This window comes from Thunnus albacares, chromosome 9, assembly GCF_914725855.1.
Source record: "Thunnus albacares chromosome 9, fThuAlb1.1, whole genome shotgun sequence".
In the NCBI taxonomy this organism is placed as follows: Eukaryota; Metazoa; Chordata; class Actinopteri; order Scombriformes; family Scombridae; genus Thunnus; species Thunnus albacares.
This window is the reverse complement of record NC_058114.1, coordinates 26,828,967-26,850,654: the sequence shown is the minus strand read 5'-3', so window position 1 is coordinate 26,850,654 and position 21,688 is coordinate 26,828,967. Positions and strand designations below refer to the sequence as shown.

At 41.0% G+C, this 21,688-nt stretch overlaps 1 protein-coding gene across 14 annotated transcripts in view; it reads right to left on the bottom strand.

Moving 5' to 3' along the window:
- The window catches only part of fryl (furry homolog, like), a 71,146-nt gene extending 51,115 nt beyond the window's left edge, over window positions 1–20,031 (bottom strand). For 7 of the 14 annotated variants that reach the window (XM_044361919.1, XM_044361920.1, XM_044361922.1 and 4 more), the window contains exons 1-2: window positions 7,933–8,943; window positions 5,346–5,411 (exon numbers count right to left, since the gene is read on the bottom strand). In XM_044361919.1, the coding sequence (XP_044217854.1) occupies window positions 5,346–5,411; window positions 7,933–8,161 (295 nt within the window). In that variant the 5' untranslated portion in view covers window positions 8,162–8,943. Of the gene's footprint in view, window positions 1–1,043; window positions 1,702–5,345; window positions 5,412–7,932; window positions 8,947–14,773; window positions 14,843–17,812; window positions 17,864–19,840 lie in introns of those variants that run through there. The other 7 variants (XR_006404977.1, XR_006404978.1, XM_044361926.1 and 4 more) reach the window with 5 other exon arrangements.
- Between the last annotated feature and the right edge of the window lie 1,657 nt (window positions 20,032–21,688).

Below are 21,688 nucleotides of genomic sequence, written 5' to 3'. Positions count from 1 at the left end.
TGTAGGCTATGTGCTGTTCTCTGTGCAGTCAAACAGCTTTGTGGAAAGTGAGATTTATCAAACTGGACACACACTTCAAACCATGAAGTACCATGAAAGCCACCATCTAAATGTAAACACAATCGTAGCCCCACAGCATTTGAAACCTACAGCAAGTTATTCTTCAAAACTGTACTGAAAATGAGTCATGAACAGCATGTATGGTCAAGTTGCATGAGACACAGGGTTACGTCCATGTTTCAGGAAATATAAAGCAATACTTTAAAGTTTATAACATTAATGCAGGTAAAACTGGAGTGATGAATCAGCAACAGCAGCTGGACAATTCAAACGGCCGTTTGCCATACACCTATATCCATCAATACATTTCAGTGAGAATGAAGAGCTAGTGCCTTTTGGATTTCTGATGTAATGGGCTGTATGGGCAGCTAATAATAGGAGGGAAGCAGAAGACAGATCAATAGTAGGGAAACATTAGCTGCCCCAGAGGGAAGGGAGAAGAGGGTTATAAAAGTAGGAGGAAAAAAAAGGAGGGATGAAGATTGCATTGAGTGCTGCTGAGGGAAACAAGAGACAAGAGAGATTTGGGTGGTAAAATTAAAAAAAAAAAGTTGACCAAGATGTAAACAGTAATGAGAGCAGTCAGTACCATAAGAACAACAGAGAGACTACATACTTCAAGTCCACCTGTAAGTAATCTGTTATGTATCAGTAGTATCAATAGAAACATTATCTATGGGACAACCAGGGGCCAGCAGAACGATGATAAACAGGGGGGAGGAGGACTGACTCTGCTGAAGGAAGAGGTTAACTGCTGCCACCTGCATACACATCAAACAAGCCTGACTAAACCTGGACTAAACATAATCCGTCATCCTGACAACTGCATTAATAACCACTTTTCATATACAGGTAGGAGATAGGAAAGCTCAAAGCATGGATTGCATGCAAGTATGTACAGTGCTGCACGGCCCTGCTGACTGTGTGTGGTAGATAAGTCTGGTGGTATGTAAACATGTGTGCAAGCTTGGCAAGGTACTCACAGCTGCTACTCCAAGACTTGAGCAGAGATTTGATGCTGATCTCAAAGAAGACCGAATCCTGCAGGCTCAGCATGGCGGCTCTCAAAAGTTAGGCTTCACCAGAAGGCACAAATTTTACAGAGCTCCTGTCACTTTCATTTCACGAAACCCAAACATTCCACTCGTCTCGAAAATAAACACCTTCAAAAAAAAATCTTTAACGCCTCTCACACTTGCAGCTCCTCTCCCCTGACTGGAACTGAGCACTACCCTCCACAGGTGCTAGTTAAAAAGGCAGCATCCTGACCGAGTGTGAGCAGTCGCTGAGGAAAGAGACCCAAGAAGTGCTACCGGTTTGTTTCCTCTGCCACCTAGTTCAGTGAAGAGTGAAACTGCTCTGGGAGAAGAGGAGAGAGAGCATTGCCTGGCTAGAGAAGTATTCCACCCCAGCGCCTGCTGCCCACTTGCCAATCCACAGAGTCCCTCATCCCCATTTCAGCACAGAAAAATCCAGAAAGGCGAAGGACAAAACTGGGTGAGAACTTTTGCTCCTGATAGGAAGAAAACAGCAGCAGAACAGTACACGCTAAAAGTCTTAACAATGCACGGCAATATTCCCTCTCCTCCTCTCTTCCTGTGTGTGTGTGTGTATGTGTGTGTGTGTGTGTATGTGTGTGTGCCAGTCCTAGCCCGCTAGCACTGTCAGCCACCCTCCGCCTCCCCCCAGAGCTCTCTCCCTCTCCATTCGCTCGCGAGCAGCCCCTCCTCTTCCGAGCTAGCTCTTGTTCTTTTACTGATGCCTGCTCTTTTCTCTCTGAGTGAGAGAGAGCTTGTTTCAACAGCAAACAGAGGGAGGCGGGAGCAGAGTGTGGGGGTGGGTGATGTCATCAAAATGCTGCGAATGTTCCCTGGCTGTGGTTCAGCAATGCATACGCATGTCAGAGCTGCTACTGTGCTGCCTCTCCACTGGCCTATCAAGACGACACTTCCTGTAAGCTCCACGGCAATACTGATGCGTCATCCCTGACTGCAGTAGGAGGGAAAGGAAAGAATGGGAGGATAGAAGAGAGAAAGAAAAGGGAGGATAAACTGAACATGAGGGTGCACGCACCACAACTAGTAGTCCTACTCCCATCTCCGACCCTAAGAAATAAAAATATCACATTCCTAAATTATATGAACTACATATCCCCATATTCAAAACAAAGTAAACTGTGCTCAAGCTTTACTCTGAAATTTTTACTGGACCAAATCATGGGACATGGACACATGACATTGGATTATTAGTACTTCCTACCAGTTTCTAATCTCAAATCATGTCATGATAGCAATCACAGTTCATCTGTTTGCTAAACTAACCGCTCACACCCAATGGAGTCATAGGCATTACATCATTGCTCTGTCCAAAAGCTACCAGGCATAGTAGCACACAGAACGATACACAAACTCGCTACACACTGCATTAGTGAGAAAACAGCCATCTGTGTTTTCTGTGAATGTGTGAGAGAGAAACAGACACGCGCATACACACACACACACACACCTGATTCATCTGATAATTTAATCATTTGTTGATGGTAGTCTTTTCTGCCCTTGCAGAGACTTAAAAACGGATCCGCATGACATCAAGTAATTTGTAGTCAAGCGCAGGATTAAGTTTGTTAACAAAATATTTTGAAGGAACAGTACTGGGAAGGCTGCAAAAGACAAATGTTCTTTGTCTTATTTCAGTTTAGTCTTCATTTCTCTCTCGCCCTCAGTCTCTCCGCTGTCACATGCCCTCCACTACACAAGTTATGCAAAATGAGGCAGAGCTCATTGCAAACAAACAACACAAGCAGATGCTTTGTCAAGCCCTGGCTGGTGCTGCCCTGATGCAGGCTTCCACTGTGGCTTGTAATAAACAATCATAGATTCTTTACAGTCCCTTTGCACATTTGCTACAATTACATATCGCTCCATTTCATTTGATGATCTGCTTCAGTATCTTTTTGGATACAATTGCAGTTTAACAATCATTAAGAGACATTTAAAAGTTACATTTTCTGGCGAATAACAATAATAATAATGCATTAAAGGAATAGTTCAACATTTTCACTCTTAATTTTCTTTTTTTTTTGTTTAATAAATTTTTTGGTATTTTATGCCTTTTTTGGAAAGTGACAGTTGCGAGGTGGCAGGAAGTGCGGGGAGATAGAGACAGGAAAAGACACGCGACAAAGGTGCTGCTGGAATCGAACTGCACACGTTGTGGTTTGATGCATCTAACCAGTAAGCTACCAGGGTGTGCCTCTTGTCGCTTTCTTGACAAGAGTCAGATGAGAAGGTCAATACTACCACTTTCATGTCTGCCTGACATGAAGTCTTGTCGTCACTGTGAGGTTGCCAGGCAACCAGCAGAGACAGAAGGAAGTCACTGAGCCCAGCTGAGGAATAGTCCTGCACATAACCTCACATAAAACCACAACATACTTTGCTTTTTGTGTGGATAAAACAAACGAGAAGTGACATGTTAAGTGAGAGGTGCTTTTTTTCCTTCCCCCCTTGAACAAAGCCAGATCAGCTGTTATCCTCTGTTTCCAGTCTTTATGTACAGCTTAGCTAACCACCTCCTGACTGTAGTACCGGCATGCTTGTTTAGGTATACTAAAGCCTTTAGCTCAAGCTGGGCAGTAGAAGGAAGGAAGCAGTATTTGGCAGAAGCTAATCTGTATCCATTATGTTCAAAAACAGAATCAGAGTTCATATAATCACCATTATCAGCAGACCAGTTAACACACAAACATGCAGAGACCTCTGCAGGCATTGTTTTCTGTAAACCAGCTTTATTGTTTAAGGAATGCAGAGGAATAACTGACAACATCATCTCTCTGGGAACACTGGTGTTTTGAGCTACTGTCCAACAGAGCTGACATTGAGGACTTCAAATAAGCAACATTATAACTGACTTCCTGGAAAGAAGAGCTCACTGATCAAGTAATCTCAACTAAATGCACAAACGAGGCGAGTAGTTCCATTCACAAAGTGGGAGCAGTGATTGACAGCTAGTCATCCCGACTGCAGACAGTGTAAGGGAGCTGTTCTTCCCAGGAGCCCACAGGGTGGAGGATGTATTTCCTGTCCTGGCCTCTCTGAAGGGCAGTGGTGGGAACAATAATCGATAGGAGCTGTAATTCAATCCCTGACCTCCCCAGTGGTGCCTGGGCTGCAGAGGACATGCCATTTAGATCCATCACAGCAGTCTGGGTATGCAGTACGACTCTACAACCTGCACAGCTCCTCACTCCCAAACATTCCCTTGAGTTAGGAACCAGCAATTTTATACTTCCATAGTCAAGACAAACTCTGCACATTCAGATTATGGTTTTGAGCCTTTCACCTCACAAAATTTGTTAGGCTAGATTTTCAGGCTTATCTTTGTAAATAACTCCTATTACAAACCACGGTACCTTTCTCCTCTGTTCAAGCTGAGAATGAACAATCACATTTCTCAGATTTGCCTAGCAAATCAAGAGAGGCAACTCCTTTCAGCAAAGAGTCATTCTTAGGTCACAAGCATATTGCCTCTATGGAACAAGAGAGCAGAACACGAGGCAAATCTGAATTAAAACTCATCTTAACATAAGTACATAAAGGTCAGCAAGTTATTCATAGCACATCTTCAAATGAGCTGTCTTCAAGTTGTTCACTATGGAGGAGCATTTATCGGGACAGCTAGTAAAAAACAGAGGACCAACAATGACTCATAGCATTAGTCTCCCCAGCTATGACACCATTCTCCCACTAAGTGCACAGTCTGCAATGAGCTGCACCATTATGAGGTTTCTTTCACTACAGTTGGCTAACAGCTATTTAAGAAACTTGATGAATAAGTTTGTCCGGGCTGTCTGGATACACACCCTATGGACTGTTCACAGAGAAATCACATGCACATCTTTCATTACAAAAGCACAACCCACCAGTGCACACTCATGTTCAGTCACATGTTCCAAACACTCCCAAATCACAAACAGGAAATCTGCTGCACCCATTAACCAAATACTGTCCTAATCAAACCCTTCACAAAAACTCAGCTGTACATCTAGCTCCTGGGTGATGTCACTGCGTGCGAAGAAAGACAAATGGCAAAAAGAGAGGAGTAGCACCACCTTAAAAGCCAACTGAGGCTATGCCAGTTCTGCAACAGGGAGTGGTACTCAGCACTGATTAAAACGTAGAGCAAATTATCCTGAGGTATGAACAAACCATGCTACCATTTCTATACGTCTCTCCTTCCCCAAATTACTGTGGTCATCACATCACTTCTTTTATTACATAACTCACCATTGTGGCCCTTGCCACCACCAGCATGATGTAAAAAGGAGATTTTTCTAATACGGCTGATGTTTCCTAGTTGGAAAGAAAGAAAGGAAAGTTTGAAAACAATTTGCTCAATCCAGGCTGTAGAAAAGTCATCTTAGGCAAAATATTTGTAAAGCTAATAAAGGCTTCAAACCAAAGTGTGTTCAAGAAACAGCCTATCATTGTTATAGTGGGTTAGTTTAGCCAGCCTGGTCCTATTCTTAGAGGCTAGGTGAGTTGAGCAGAAGGGAGAGCTCTGTCATGCATTAGCCATGAGCAAACAGGGAGCAAGCGTGCTCTGACAGGTAACAGTGCAAAAAAGCCACACTAAGAGACTGATGACAAGTCATCACCCCACTGCTTATGCAAACTGGCTGGCCTGCACGCACACCTAATGCGTATGTGCACAAACATCTACTAAACCTTTAACTACTGTATCCATAGACACAATAGTAGACCTACTTCAGAGGATTACCATTGTCAGCACAGCTCATACCTTAGTACCAACTCTAAACTTTTGCTACAAACTCTAGCTTGTTTTTTTCCCCACAATTTTTTATTATATTTTTGCTTATTTTTTACTACTTAATGTAGTTGTATACTGCAAATTAAGCTTACATTAAACTTAGCAAAACAATTTATACATGTCTTAGAACAGAAAAGTTCTGGATTAGAAAAGCATAAACTGCATCACAGCTTTCTGTTCAAATTTAGAGAGAATACTGCACACTTACTGTACAACACTGAGATTTTCATATATCATACAGGCTTCCTACTGCAACTTTGACAGTGGTCTTCGTATCTTACAAGGCATGTATGTCATCATTAAACAAAAAATAAACAAAAAAAATCCAGCAAAAAACACCAGCTGTGTTATGACACTCTGTTAATAATCAAATAATTATCTGACATGGGCATCACAATGCATAAAAATCACATGGTTAAATCTGGTGTTTATATGAAAAATAGGAGGGGGAATAAAATTTCAGCACAGGATGCAAATGCAAATCCAAAATCCACTGTCATTTTAACTATGTCTTGGTCTTTACAAACTCCAAAAGAAAAAAAAAAGGAGGGGGGGGGTCTTTAGCTTGCTAGATGTTTGCTAACTTTGTCATTTGCTGAACAGGTTACATACAGTCAGTATAGCGATGCTAGCAACAGGGTTAATGAGAGCGGTGAGACTAAATCTCACAGTAAATCTGTGGGCAGTGAAACCAAAGCGATGTCCTAAAACTAATCATTTTCTGAACATGTGTTTTACATTCACAACAAATTCTAACAAATTCTAATATAATCAAGCTGACAGTCTACTCCTGACAGCCATTGCACTGTGTTAGTACCGTCACACATATAACTGAGGGCTCCTCCAGCACCAGCTGCCACTCATTTTGGTCTAGTTGCTACTATTTAATACTGCTGTCAAGTCACATTTTTGGGAGGTGGTGGGCCAACTATGCTGATACATGATAGACATGATGTATATCAGTGCAAGCCTCATCACTTCTTACCTTAAGTTAAATCAATCAGTAGCAACATGCCCTATGTGATCTGATACAAACATAAGTACTGTTCTGTATGCTGTAAAGGAAGTTAACGTTACAAAAATGCTCAAACTTTGATTGTAAAATATTTTGTATTTTGTGTAGGTAATTCAACTCTAATTATGTTGTGTAATTATGTTTCTCATTAGACTATGCATATCCAGAGCTGCCATTTATGCTAATTACACCTCCTTTTTCCTGTAACTGAAAAGCTGATATTGGATATTTTCTATTAATTTAGACTCTTATCATTAATATAACTAGAACTGTGGTGTCATCTGCAGGCAGCAATGTAGTCAGTCTCGTATTTAAGTATACGAATGGACATCCTGTCCATTCGTATGCTTAAATATGTGAGCATAGCACAAAGCTGAGCAGACTCTTCTCTCTGAAGTACTGACAGTCAGAGAGTTTTGGAGGTGCCCTGAAGACTTGGGTGAGCCCCACTACCATATATTGGATAGAGCTAGGCCAATATGTTGGGCAACATTAGCTTATTGTAGATATATCAATCTGGGTGTATATGACAGCAGTTAAGTGATAAGCAACTGTGGTACAGAAATGCCAAGTAAGGTTGAAAGATCCATATCAAAGTTTGTTGTGTATATTATAAATTCAAGTTTTAAAAAAGCTCCTATTGGCTGATAAATTGTGATCAGAGTCTTCAAATTTCAAAATATTGGTATCAGTATCAGCCTCAAAAATTGTATTGGTCGGGCTATAATATTGAGTATTGCCAGTCAAAACAATGAAAATCATAAAAGAGGCCACTGCCCAACTCAGCATGTAAACAACATAGTGCATGTATACAGTGTATGTGTATGTTAATGTGTGCACACGAAGGGGTTGGGGATGAGGTAGAGGTAAAGCCAACATTTGCTAACATGTTAAAGCTTTAATATATGCTGAACTAAAAATGTAACCCATGAAAAGCTCCTATGAAGTGGCCTAGTTAATTAGCAGAAATGAACACAAAAATCAGTAGAGATCACTACTGCATCGTTATGCAGTTGAGTCAGTCATACCTTTGAGGCGGCTTTTGTTACTGCTGGCTGCCCTGGAGGAGCCGATCACCGGATCAACCTCCATTAACATGTCTACCGGATCCTCCTCAATTGTTTGTCCCATGGCTAGCAGGCCCAGTCGCTTCATGCGAAGAAGCCGTGGACCCGTCTCCCTGGGCAAGGCTCCCCCATGTTCAATGGGCCCCTCCCCTGAGATGACAGCTGGAACCAGGCTCTTCAGAAACTCCATGTTCAAGACTTTTTTCTGTCTTTCACTCTGGTGCGCAGTCCAAAAGCCTGTGCCATGCCATTCTCCCACACAAACTACCTGTCTGCCTCAGCTGCCCCATTTACAGACAAGCAGGCAAACAGGTGGTGCTACCTACATGTAGCACCTACAGTCACTCACCGCCAGGGCCTTTATGTGTGAGCCCTGAGATCTGCCCTTAGAGACAAGAGGAGACACTAACTGTCTGGTTCACGAAAGTTGTTTGTCTAGACTAACTAGTAGTGGAGAAGCTGTGTACTGCGGCTAGCTTACATGGCAGAGTGAGAAACTTCCTACGCTGCAACATTACCTGTCTGCTCACAGTGTGAAGCGAGAAAGCAAACAGACATGGCACTTTTTCATGGGTTGTGATGTAATTGTGAGTGGGCAGGGCTATGTTTGAGTGCCAGGCACTATCTGGGGTGCGACTAGAACATGTTCCACAGGAGATAACACAAGCCTGGGCCACCAGCCAATCACAACAGAGACGACACCAGCCACACCCTGCTAGCCTGCGTTGCTTACCAGCGAAAGAGACCGAGAGAGGAGGAAGAAGATTGACAGACACTGTGAGAAGTAGGAAGGCTTCATGGAGCTGGCTACACTTGCTCGCCTGCATTTACTGATAGCCCTTATCATAGTTGGTGTCACTTGTTAGCATTCATACACACATGAACGCTTGTTTGCTGTCTTGCTAACTCCCTCAAATAACAGTACTTCTCCCCTTGCTTTGACTTCTGCTGAGGTATTATGAAGAGAAGCAGAATGAGCAAAGTGATGGGGTCTGTGAAACGGGGTGATGACAGACTGCTGTGCTCTGCTTGGCTGCACAGCTTGTACCTGCAGCAAACTCAAACTCTTCCAAATATCCATAGATGTGGGGTAAGAGGGACTATGCTGTGCTGACTCCCATAAAAGCTCACTGAAATCATCAATTTGCTGTTCTCTGGGACTGAGTGCAAAAATTAATAGCCCATCCAAGCACAAACATAGCCAGTCCTCAGTAGCAATACAAAGCTGTAACACTGCACAAAAATTACAGATGACTGTAGCACCAGTGTGCAGCAAACTGTTAAAACACTTTTAAAATAAGCACTTTCTGCTGATTCATCATTGCCTCTGCACCACAATAACACAACTGGGCAAAACAACACAATACTTTCGTTTTCCTCCAATTAAGACCCCATTAAGCAATATTTTGGTATTAATACTGAATTGAGTGACTCAGTGTAATGTAAAAGGGCTGGTAGTACTACAGAGCCCGATGGAAAAGTAAACTCAGCTTTGCAGCTTTTAACATCCGCTCTAATTTTTTGATTCTGTGGCTGTAAATAAAGCTTATGGTTGAGTCTCAGGGTTGAAAATGAAACCTTGTCACATACAACAGTCCTTTCCAGCACAAAAGGCTGGGTGCATGCTACCTGTGCTGTGCAAAACAACGGAGAGACAACATAAGCGAGACATTGGTCAAAAAAGTTGAAAAAGAAACAACTTCTTTGAATACCAGTATTGCTCTGTGGCAATTATTTTAGTTATCCATTACAACATGAGAAGCCAATAGGTTCATGACTGTGTTTCCATTGGTTTATTTTGGAATCTGTTGACCAATTGAGGCAAAAAGTTACATAATACTGGTTTAGGTTTTATAAAATGAAGCACTGTTTTAACACAAAAACTGTAAAATGAACAAGTCAGATCATGGTCCCAGTGTCAAGTACTGGTACTACAAGGTGTCAGATTTATCAAATGAAAGTTAAACAACATTTAGAAGAAGCTTTAGCACTTTGCCGTAAACAATGGCAAATTATTCATGCAATGTATGGAGCTACGGGAGGGATACAATACCCACTTCCCAAAAGATACAACTCATGAAACAATGAAAAAAAATGAAGTCAACACACCGTCTATTAGTATGCTAGTGCTAACATTTTGATGTTAGATGTTCTTCCAAAAGCAGATATCTAAAGCCATTCCAGTTTGTGCTATAACAGTTATATGATAAGCCATTTGAAGTGGATAACATGATGCTTTAAGTAAGCATGAACTCTATTCAAAGTACAATTTAATAAGAGCTTGAAGAACTATTCTCAGTTTATTTGGGTTGCATGTCCTCGTGACCAAGTAACCATCTTCTTCACAGAAAATGATTTCTCTGGGGAAAGTTTCAAAGGCGACATTGCATTGTGTGCAAGACCAGTGTGTGTGGTCAGAAACTTTTTGTGCATACACCCACTACTGCAGCGTGTGAAAATGTCAGTGAGATGATGTAACTGTTTCAGTATACAAACCATGTCAAGAGGCTGAGAGGGAAAGCAAAGGGGGGAGAAATATTCATCACTTTCTCTCTTTCCCTGTGTGATTTCTGAAAATACTATAAAAATACCTTTGCACAGTACAGTCATCTGTTTATTTCAACTATGCCTTTTGATTACATTTATCCAGCAACAAATCTAGTCTGCAGAGTAAGCACAAAGTGGAAGAATGCAGTGCAGCAGCAGTTGTGCGAAAAACTCTGCCCTCTAGAGGCCAGCTGGCAGAAAGCACACCAAGCAGCGCAAACAAATAGTTAAAAACCTACTGACAAGCCCCAAATTGCTGGGGAAAAAGAAAACACTCAGCAAGATTTGATGGCATACCACATGAACGCTGACTGGAGCTGGACTCTGGCTCACCAACGCTTTTGCAGAAAGCTGGACTCTGAAAACACGCTGTTTGTCCAAAGCTGTTAAAATTATGATTAATGGAATGCACTTACTTTTCTCCTCATATATTCATTCATATAATATTCATTTATTGGTTAATCAATTTTAAACTTTTACAATCCACAGATAAAGTAACATTAAATAGTTTATACCCACTTATAAAAGCACAGGGTGCTTTTTTTTGTAGAGTTCTGGTGAAGACTGTAGATGCATACAGGACAGGAACTGATTTGAAGTTCAGTGTCAGATTTAGCATTTTGAATATCAAGACAATTCCACAACACTTCTGTAAATGGACGTGTTGTCCATTATCATTATGTACACCAAGATCATCAAGTTACTTGCCCAACTGGTCTGTTCTAGTGTCAACAAGACAACCCAGAACCCAGTTTTCTAGACTTTTATTACAATGCCAAAGATGCATAAAACTAATAATCAAGCACCAGAAAAAAAGAGGAAATGTGCTTTAAGTTAAAAAGGACAGATATTTGTTGGGATAGTGCGTGGTTCTGAGGCCTCAACAAAGATGCAGAGAGGCTGAGGCAGCAGATCCTGGTAAGAATCACTTAATGAGTCAGAAAAAGAGAGAGAGAGAGATGACTGATGAGGCAAAGATAGCCATCACTCGGCCCGAGCACCACAATGGTCAGTGAAGGCAGCTGTGGTTTGCTGGGGCCAGGTCTGTGGTGCTGTTGAGTTAGAACAATACCCCTGTACAGGAGGCCCAGATCCCAATCAGCCCAGGAATGTGAAAGAGGAAGCTCTGGGAACAATGTGCAGCGTTCCTATGCCATACTGGGTCCCACCCGCCTCAGCCTTGTTCTGCTTCTAAGCAGGAGAAAACAGGAAAACTGGTGGGCTGGGACCCAGAAGTCAGAGTCCGTTCTGCTGTCAGCTGGGGGGCTGGACATTACACCGTCAGAACTAACCCTACTACAGTCATGTTGCTCACTCTGAGTATGCACTTATCTGACCTACTACTCCCCCGCTGGATGTCAGTAAACAGTTTGAGGTCCATGTCAGGTAAGCTGAACTTTAAAACAACGATTGCACTGCCACCTATTGGTGGAAACAGCCACCACACTATCAAGGCTGCATTCCTGCCTTCCTGTGCAGAGTTAGTGCAACCTGAAATTTTGCAGCGATATTTGCACGGGTCTATGCGATTCACCTAGTGCAACTTTACTTTTACTTTGATAAGGTTTACATAAACATATCAAAGAGGCTGTCGAGGAACAAATTCACACTCTCTGACAACTACGGTAAATGTTCAGTTGCGGTTCATTCAGAGCTCTGCTGTGTGAGGACACACTTTTCCTTTCTGTTCTGGCCTACAACATACCGTGTCCTTCCCACAGGCTCAGTGTGAGAACTGCATGTTGTTACTTTGTCCGTCTACTTGACTTTTCAGATCTGGTTTCAACAAGTTAAGCACGTAGTCTTGCATTTGCAAACTGGAACAAGAATTGCAATGTTTAACATTCAGACACTCAGACAAAGAGGTCAAGCTGGTTCTTCACAGTCCTGAATGACAGTTGTGAGGCAACCCACAGAGAACTTGGTTGTCACTGCTGAAGAATGTGAGAATGTGACCTGACCAGACCCTGCATCAAAATCATCCTCTTTTTTGTCCTGACCAATTACCATCCTGAGATGACGCTCATCTCCCAGAGGCCACACCAATACGCAGAAACAGTATTTTAAAACATTATTTAGAGGAAGACACCAGTACAGCTGAACTTTACAACATTTACCGAACCTTGCTCAAGCAGCATGACCACAGCCTTTTTACCGTTACTGTTTTAAGGATGTTGACCGGCACTACAACTGCAGCTAAAGGTTATTTTCATGGCAGAATAGTCAGGTTATTTTCTGATTAATTATCATTTAAACTGATTGCTCAGTCTAAACATGAGAACAGGTTAACTCTATAATTAGAACAATGCTAAATGCCACAAGATATTCCACCTGAGGGTTAATACACACTGAATCATCCAACACAGTACATTACTTGATGATGCTGGACTTTGCTGTGGTAAAAGCAAAGTCACAGCTAAGCAGAAGTGCTTAACACATCTATGTGTGTTGGAATTTTTGAATTCACGTGAATAGCAGTAAGGGCCCAATTCAGCAGAAGTGGCCCAACATGTCACTTGTCCATGCAGTATGTAATTGCGTGCACACCCAAAACCAGTCTGTGATAGCATGATATTCATAAACATGAGGCAATCTTCTTCTTGTTTTTTGTGGCACGCATGCTTTTTGATCTGACACACTAAATACTTCCCTTTGACAAAAGTTTTGCTCTGTGTGCTAAGAGGGAAGTTAAATACAGAATGTTTGTTCATCAGATGTTAATTATATCATCCCATTTTCACAATGAATACTTGTTCTCTTATTCACTTTGGGATTTTTTTCATGAAAACTGAAAATAATAGTCATAATGTTTACCACTTTCATATGACAGTTGTTGATTTGCTGTGACAAGGATATAGGCCAAACCAGCAGCCTCTGCTTCACCATTTTGATATTCTAAAAATATCATATACACACAAGTTAAGTCGTGCCTGTTGACGGAAACTTTTTGCCTGTATGGAGATGCTTTATAACTGCAGACAAAGTAGAATTCTCCAACTTTTGACTGCAGCATGAACAACTTTTCTTGACAGAATACAAATTAAAAGGAAACTTCACAACTGTGAATATGATGATTTCTTAAACTAGGTCACCTATGTAGTAGAGATGTGCATTTATTTCTGAACTTGGTGCCCTACGACTAAAGAAAAAGGCTGTAGATTCCCAATACCGCTCTTAGGGGGAATCCTACAAAAACCAGAATGCATTGTGCCCAGCCCCGCCCAATCCTCTACTGATGGTGTGTTTACAGGTGGTGGGTTTCCCAGCAAAACAGCCGGTTAGCAGAGACAAAGTTAGTGAGTAACATTTTATCTCTTAACTGAGGCTTACTTTCATTTACAAAACGTTTTTCCTCATTGAGTCTGGATATAACGTATCAGTGTGCAAGGATCATTTTGGACGATGAGGAACCAGGACCTTAGTGCTCAAGCTGAATACAGCCGAAAAAGTTACAGGTAGCACACAGTCGTTGATGTGCTGTTCTGAATTCAGAGTTGTTCTGTCAGAGAACAAAGTCAGGTTTACTAAAGCACTACATAGTTTGTTGCAGCGCAGAGTTTTCAGTTCTGTCTCCATTCTCTCTGACGATCATCAGCAGGCAGGCACAGGTCTTTGCTGCAAAGCTACCCCGGCTGAAGCACCTCTCTTTCAGCTGCCGCTGCACTGTAGCTCCGGTGGTTGCTTTCTCCTCCACAGTCTGTTGTGTCCGATTTCACAGCACAATATTCAGCCTTCTATCATGAAACTGGTTTTCTTCCAAATATGCTGATATTTTAAAGTATTTAGTCGTACGATATTTAAGTGTCTGCTTTAGACAGAGTGCTTTGGGAGATTTTACTGTCCTTGAATGCACCACTACAGAAAATGAGGAAACATAGTTTGTACTCTAAGATCTCCAAAGTCCAACCAGATGACGCATTTTGTGTCACCCAGCGGACTTTAGCAGCAGGATGAAGAGGGATATTTTATTACAGGGAAGACAGAAGAAAGTTTCATGTCATTCATATATAATTCTACCTACATTAAAACCATAGGAATCAAATTGAAAAAAAGGTGACGTCGTCCTTAAAGTTTCTCTAAGCAGAAGGAGAAACAAATGGCAGCTAAAAATACTCTAAACTCTTCTTTGCTACCTTCAGAATTCAGCAAAACAAAGAGATTAATCCAACACCCTGCTCATTCCCACACTACTTAGCCTGCAGTTCCTGTAAAAGCTAAACCACACCACACAACCCACTTAACCCGTGTCACGTACCTTAAGGCCATAGAGCAGGGGCTGACAGCTGAGAGAAAAGGGGAGTCCACAATCTCACTGCACAAGAATCTGAAACAGAAAAACACATAAACCACATCTTAGAAACACACTGGACACAAACCAATTCTGTAGTTTATCACTGCAACAAAATGTCCTCCTTTAAGCTCAACGTTAAGGCAGATCCAATTAACCTTTGACTTGTCAGAAAACTAAATATCACTAAATATTTATATCTTGGAATTTTCTTATTGAAAAAGGGAAATAATACTTTTGAATGGTAGCCTCTATGCTTTATTTCAGTCACTCAAACATTCAACAAATATAATATCTGTATGTTTTGTTCAGTGAAAGTTGGCTATGACACAGAACGCCATCCTGTGTAGCCATGAGGGCTGTAAAGGTGGAGTGCTGCTGGTGCGGTCACGGTCACAGCAAAGTGATAGGTCGACCTACTGTTGGCTTCAGCGTGGTTTGCTCTGTACTGGGACAGGATTAAAACCTCCTCCTGAGCAGAGTAATAATCTGAAGATTACCCACTACATCCAAGAGGCAGTTACATAAGCGATCTGAGCCTCCAAAACTGTACTTTCCTGCCAGTTTATCATTATAGTGGCTGAAAATGGCTCCTTTTATAGTCAGGTAATCTCATATTCAGTCATACAATCACTGTTACAGTCTCTAGTCTCTCATTGCATAATGAAGCATATTCATATTTTTTTTCGAAAGTAAAAAAGGGTACTGTGCATAAACGTAATCCAGTGACGGCACACTGACATCAATAAAGAAACTAAGTACGTGAGGGCTTAACTTTTAACTATTATCAAACTGCAGTCAAACAAAGGAAGGAAGAACAAGCCACTGAGTCACATAGCAGCCAGACAGAGAAGTTGAGGTGTGTGAGAACTTCTACCCCAGTACTGTGGAAAGATGGTGAGAACAGGTCAGTGTAGATATCAAGTCAAAACAAAACAAAAAATGTGACAGCAGAGAAGTAATGTCACCGCGACATACCATATCCCACTACCACGAACACAGCAAGAAAAAAAAAGAGAATTCTCAGATGCAATCACTTGCTTCTCACGCTGACAGACCTGTGAATAATACATCTGACTTCCTGTTCCAACTCAACGACTCCAAAAAACAAAACAAAAAAAAAGTGTGACCACAGAAAAAGAGTAAGCCAAACTCTGTGCACGTCCTGAATGCTGTAACAAACACAGAAACAGACAATGCTCCTGCTCTATATTTAAAAACTGAAACACATGGGTTTCTCTGGTGGTGCTGAGAAATATTTCATATCTTAACATAGCTCACTCATTCTTTAACCAAATCAGCACATTTCCGGATCTGTGTAAGTTTATGGCGTTTAAACATTGTTCATTTTGATGTAACTGCAACACACAGGGAGGAGCTAAAGGTCAGTGGAGGAGAAACGATCTAATCAATGGTTAACTTGACTTCATCTAATATTACCCTGCAATATTAGCAGCAAGGATGCTGCAAATAGGGGGCTGATCGTCCATCCAGGAAATAGGAGATAACCCTGACAAAGACAAGATTGTCCCGTCTCATTTTGTTGTGTTCTCTTCTCTTCCCTGCTACATATCAACTTCCAGTAACCTGCAACATTTCTGTACAGTTTCCTTCAAGTTCACCCTTATACATGAATCACAGTATGCACGACGGCCGTAAACATTTAGACAACAAACTCAAGAATGTCTAATGCAATGTATCTGCTGTGTGCTGTAAAAACTTTGGTACAGCGCATAGCCAGTAAAAGGCAGTTCGCTACAGTAAATTGGACGAAGCCTATATCTGGCTCCCACCAACGCTAAATGACAGGCCTGGCCCTGTCGTAATCACTACCTCTTGAGCGGAAACATTACTAGCTTCTTCCGACCGGGAAGGGAAGTACACAAACGCCAATCTTTTTCCATGTTTTAACAGATATTCCTCTGATCTTTATCTTGCTCTGGATGACATGTATAGCCAGAAAATATGAGATATTAATGGTACAGTCGATGGATCTAAACATGGAAAAAACACTTGCGACCCAGCTAGGGCTGTCTTGAGGGCAAAGACAGGGTGGTTTCTTTGGCGAAGGCAGACCCAAACATCAATTATGCTCCAAACCCTCTCTCCCAAAGCCAAGGATAATCTTCCTCAGCAGGACTCAATTATAGGTTATTTCTAGCTAGACTCATTCTTATTGTGTGCTACATCATGCCAAGTCTCTCAATGCAATAAATGAAAAAAAAAATCCTAACCCAGGAACTCAAGGAAGCAATGTTGTGCTTTAATCTACAATGCACTGCGATGAGGAGGAGACCTTTAGACAGAGGTTAGGTAAGTGAAGGTCACAGAGATTGGCAACAGACTCCTAATTCTCAAAATAATACAACACCACCATTCATTACCTCTAAAGGCAGAAAACACACAAAATCTATTTAAAAACTCTTTTTGTCAACCACTGACTTATGTAGGTTACTATCCAGTACAAAGCAACCTAATTTACTTCACTTTTGTTTTCAACCGTTTGAGAACAACGTCATCATTTTCAAGCAGCGGATCTTTCAATCATTTATAAACTCGTGAATATTCTTATCTTCACAGGAAGTCTTCACCGTAGCTGTGAATTTCCCACAAGCAGAGTTAAAAGGTACAGAGGAACATGTTGTTCAATCTAAAGTGCTCTACAGGTACAGTCTGTATTGGGTTCAATGCAGTGCAGCACAATTTGATGAAGACAGGTGCAAACACACAAAGGAACTGGATGGGAACAATATTCAACTAAACAAGGTTTTAAGCCATATTTATGTGCAATTCCTTAACAAATTCTTTGTTCAATTGTCCAGTTAATAATTGAGCCATGTCCAAATGCAAACACACACAAACACCTGGATCCAACTGGTCAGTCTAGGTCTAGATAAGAGGTCATCTACCATAATCTAGCAAAATACATGAGCGCTGGTATTATATGACATAGAAACATCACATGGTTTTGGAAAAGGTCCATGAGGATTTCTTATAGGCGCTGACCATATGTGACCAGGTGAACTGCCAAGAGGTTAAGGGGTGGAGAAGCAGGTGCTGAAGGAAATTCACCAGCCAAGATATTTGCGCAGTCGTCAGTTCCAAGCCCATGTAAACAGAAGGACACCTTATGTTTACTTTCTGCAGATGACAACATGACAGTCAGTAGAACAAAAATATAAGTTAAGAACAGGAAAACAGTTTCAAATAACAAAACAAGTTGGAGTAAAAAAAGCTGCTAGTATGCCGACAGCTGATAACAGGACAGCCAAAAATTAACTGTGTAGTAATTCAGTAATTCATCACTGCTGTTCAAATCCTCTCAAAACAGACCTCAAAGCAGCCAAAGTTTTGATTGATAGCATTATTACATGAAAAAATTAAGAAATTGAGTTGTTATTTCTGTATTTCATAATATTTTTTGTAGTCACAACTGAACTGCTGAGTTAACAGTTAATCCTTGCAGGGGGCAGCTTAGTGAGGGGCCACTGTGGGGGCGTTTTACAGAGTTTGGTTTTTCATCCCAATACTCTTCGGTGCTATTAATGTCTTACCAGATTTAACCAAACACACTAATTCACTGGAATTATGCCCCAGATAATGACAGATAGATGGCTCTCTTCAATCTAGGGGGATTCCCTCTAGTTTGTGCGTGTAGAAGAGAATAAACTACACATCTGTACTGCTATCAGAGGCTTATCCTGGAAGGGATGAGGGGGAAGGGGTCAGCCAGTTGCACAGACTGATGGTCTATTAGGTCGGGCCTAGCACAGCATTGCAAAGTCTTCTGTATAAAATGTTTAAACTGTGTCACTACATATCAGCTTCACATCAGCAGCACTGCAGTAGCCAACTGAAACTACACTGCAGCAAAATAAAACAGAAGATGAACGTACATGAAATTAGTGTCACCTTCTTTCTAACAGTGCCGCATGAATACACAGGTGTATCTGCTGAACTGGTGTAACCTATCTTTTTCCAGCAAATCTGCAAAACAAAGTTGTCGTTGCTGAGCGTGGTCCACCCTCATGTGGGCCCATGAGTGAAGACAAACTGACTTTTCTTCTGTCACTCAGCCTTCCTCTGAAATAGTTTGGCCATCTCCACCTCCAGCAGACTGACCAGATTCCTCTCTGTCTGTATCTCAGTGTTACTGCTTGGGTCTCTACAGAAAACAAATGCTTCATTGTATGACTGATACACTCTGAACGGGGAGAATGAAGTCCTCCAAGGAATGTTGGATGCAAGGCTGACAGTTCTCTCACTGTTGTGCCAATGCATAAGAAACTACCATGCTTGGGCATGTTATGGCTTAGTCCCTTCAAACACACCATTTTTTTTATTAAGTGTGACCTCTCACAAACAAAAAAGTACATTTAAATATAAAACCGCTGCATTAATCAACTGTTATATGTCCCAGATAAATACAGTGCATTCAAAAACACTAAGCTTACTGAGTTCTGCGTGTGTGCATGGTTATTTTGACATTGCGGATAAACATACTTGACAATTTTGCTAATTATGTTGTTGTCTGACGCGTATAGTTTTACTAACAAGACAAAAACTATGTCCAAAAAAGGAGAACTAACACTGGACATGTTAAGACTGGCAAATAGCATCTACTAAAGGTAACGTTAACGGTAGCTTTTAGTTAGCAACTAGCCTGGTGTTGATGCTGTACCGAGCAAACTGCTAATGTTGAGGAAGAGGCCAGTTGTCAACTATAAGTTACAGTTCAACATGCTAAGATGAGAGCAATGTTAACTGTCTGGCAACGATAAAACTGATGACAAACGGAAGCTGAACGGTTTAACTTGCAAGGTAGCTAGGCGATTAACTCACAGTAGCAGAGGAGCCAAACTCCTTCTTTAGCATGCTACGGCAGCCAATTTTGATACCACAGTTGGAAAGCTAACGTTAACCTCAACAAGAAAGTAAATCACGGAACTTGACCTAAGCCAACGTTAACTTACATTAGGTAGCAACCGCCGTGTCCGCAACGACATAAATATTCGTTAAACTGACGTTACTCACAACTTTTTTGTCTCCTCTCCCTTTAGTTGAGCTAGTGGGTAGCTAGCTTGCAGACGTTCTTCTCATTTGCCGAACAAGCTTCAGCGTCCTGGCCCTCCTCCATGGGAAGGATTTGCGTAGTGGTGTGATTTTTTTTCTCGGTCTGTTTCGTGTTGGGGAGAGCTCCACTGTCAGAGCAAACGGCAGCCTGATTGTCCCGCCCTCCTTGCTTAGGATTGGCTATGGTGGTGTACGCCTACATAAAATATAGCTTTCTATTTCACCAAATACGTGGCAATCCCGAAAAATCGACCTGTTGATTGGATGACGTCTTTAAATACACTTTTTTTTATTCACCGGCGTACACCGAAACTTACACAGGTAGGCGGGTATGTCAGGGCCGCACGCTGCAGTTGAACACCGAGTATAGAGACTGTAGAGTACACCACTATGTTTTGTGTGTAGGCTACATCTCACTTAGCTCAAATAACTACTACTAATGATTAATAATGATTATAATTATTTGAGCTCGACGTGGAAACACCAAACTGTTAACACTGCTAAAAGATGGTGGAAAACTAACTCTGAAAGGCCCCCTTCACTCAAAAATGTGTTTCGCTTTTTGTTACTTAAGTTGGATGTTTGGGCTTCACTGTGCAGAGTGATGTATGTGCAGAGTTTGTTTTCTCATTCATCTGCTGAAAGTGGAAAGTTTCTCTGTGCTCACTGAAAATCTGATTTTAAGGGTTGGGCCTACGAGCAGGATTTGTGACATCACAAATAGTTTTGAAGACAATACTTGAAGCCTCCAGTGCACAAACACTGACAATAGACTTTCAGTGAAGTAGGAGACATTTTGTGTCCAGCAGTTAAACTTTTTTTAAATGAAATACATTTGCATATTTATAGATTATGGGATTTTTAATGAGGGAGAAGGAGCAGACGCCATTTTAAGAATTTTAAAGTGACAATTATACTTCTTTTTTTTGATGACATTCCATATCAGACACACATTATTGTTCCAAGCAGTGTATTTTGATGTCTTAATACATGTCTGGAGAGGATCTTTAAGTTCACTATGACATTTACAAAGAGAAAATACTTATAGTTAATTTAGCACTTAAAATGGTTTATAACATATTATAATAAAGTTGTAAGCAAATATAAAAAAACTTATGAGTGATCCATGTCATGTAATATACTGTATAATATGATTACAGCTGTATACACTGTGTTATCAATCATTCAATTTCAAAGGGGCTTTATTGGCATGGGAAAAATAAGTTTACATTGCTAAAGCAAACAGAATGTAGTCAAATATACAAATAAGGATAGGTCAAATTAACTTAAGATTACAAACAAGAATTGTGATTTTGCTGTTAAAAATATACAGATAAGTAAAGATAACTTACAATAAAATAGGGAAATCTATTTAAATGTATTTAAGGATGTGCCGAAGTATCAAAATTTGACAGAATTTATTTTCTTGTACAAGATGGAGCGTTTCACAGGATGAGGTTACAAAGAAACAGGCTCTCAGTGGAGTGCTTATAACAGGGTTTTATACACCTTAAATGGGTGTTAAAGTTATTTTTTTAATCTATCAAATACAGACTTATAGATAACGTCATGTCTGTTTTCAGTTCTCTTGTCCAGGAGGATCTTGCCCAACTGACCCCCAGATGACGTGTCTCACCCTGTCTCCAATGAATTTTAATTTCTATATCTTCCTCTTTACAAATATAATGCTGAACTTCCTTTAACCTTAGCTGATGAGTCGGCTGATGTTGCAGAGTTGTAGTACAAGACAGGAACAATTCATCATGATCTAGGTAAAATAATAACACACATACACCTTGTCTCTCTGTT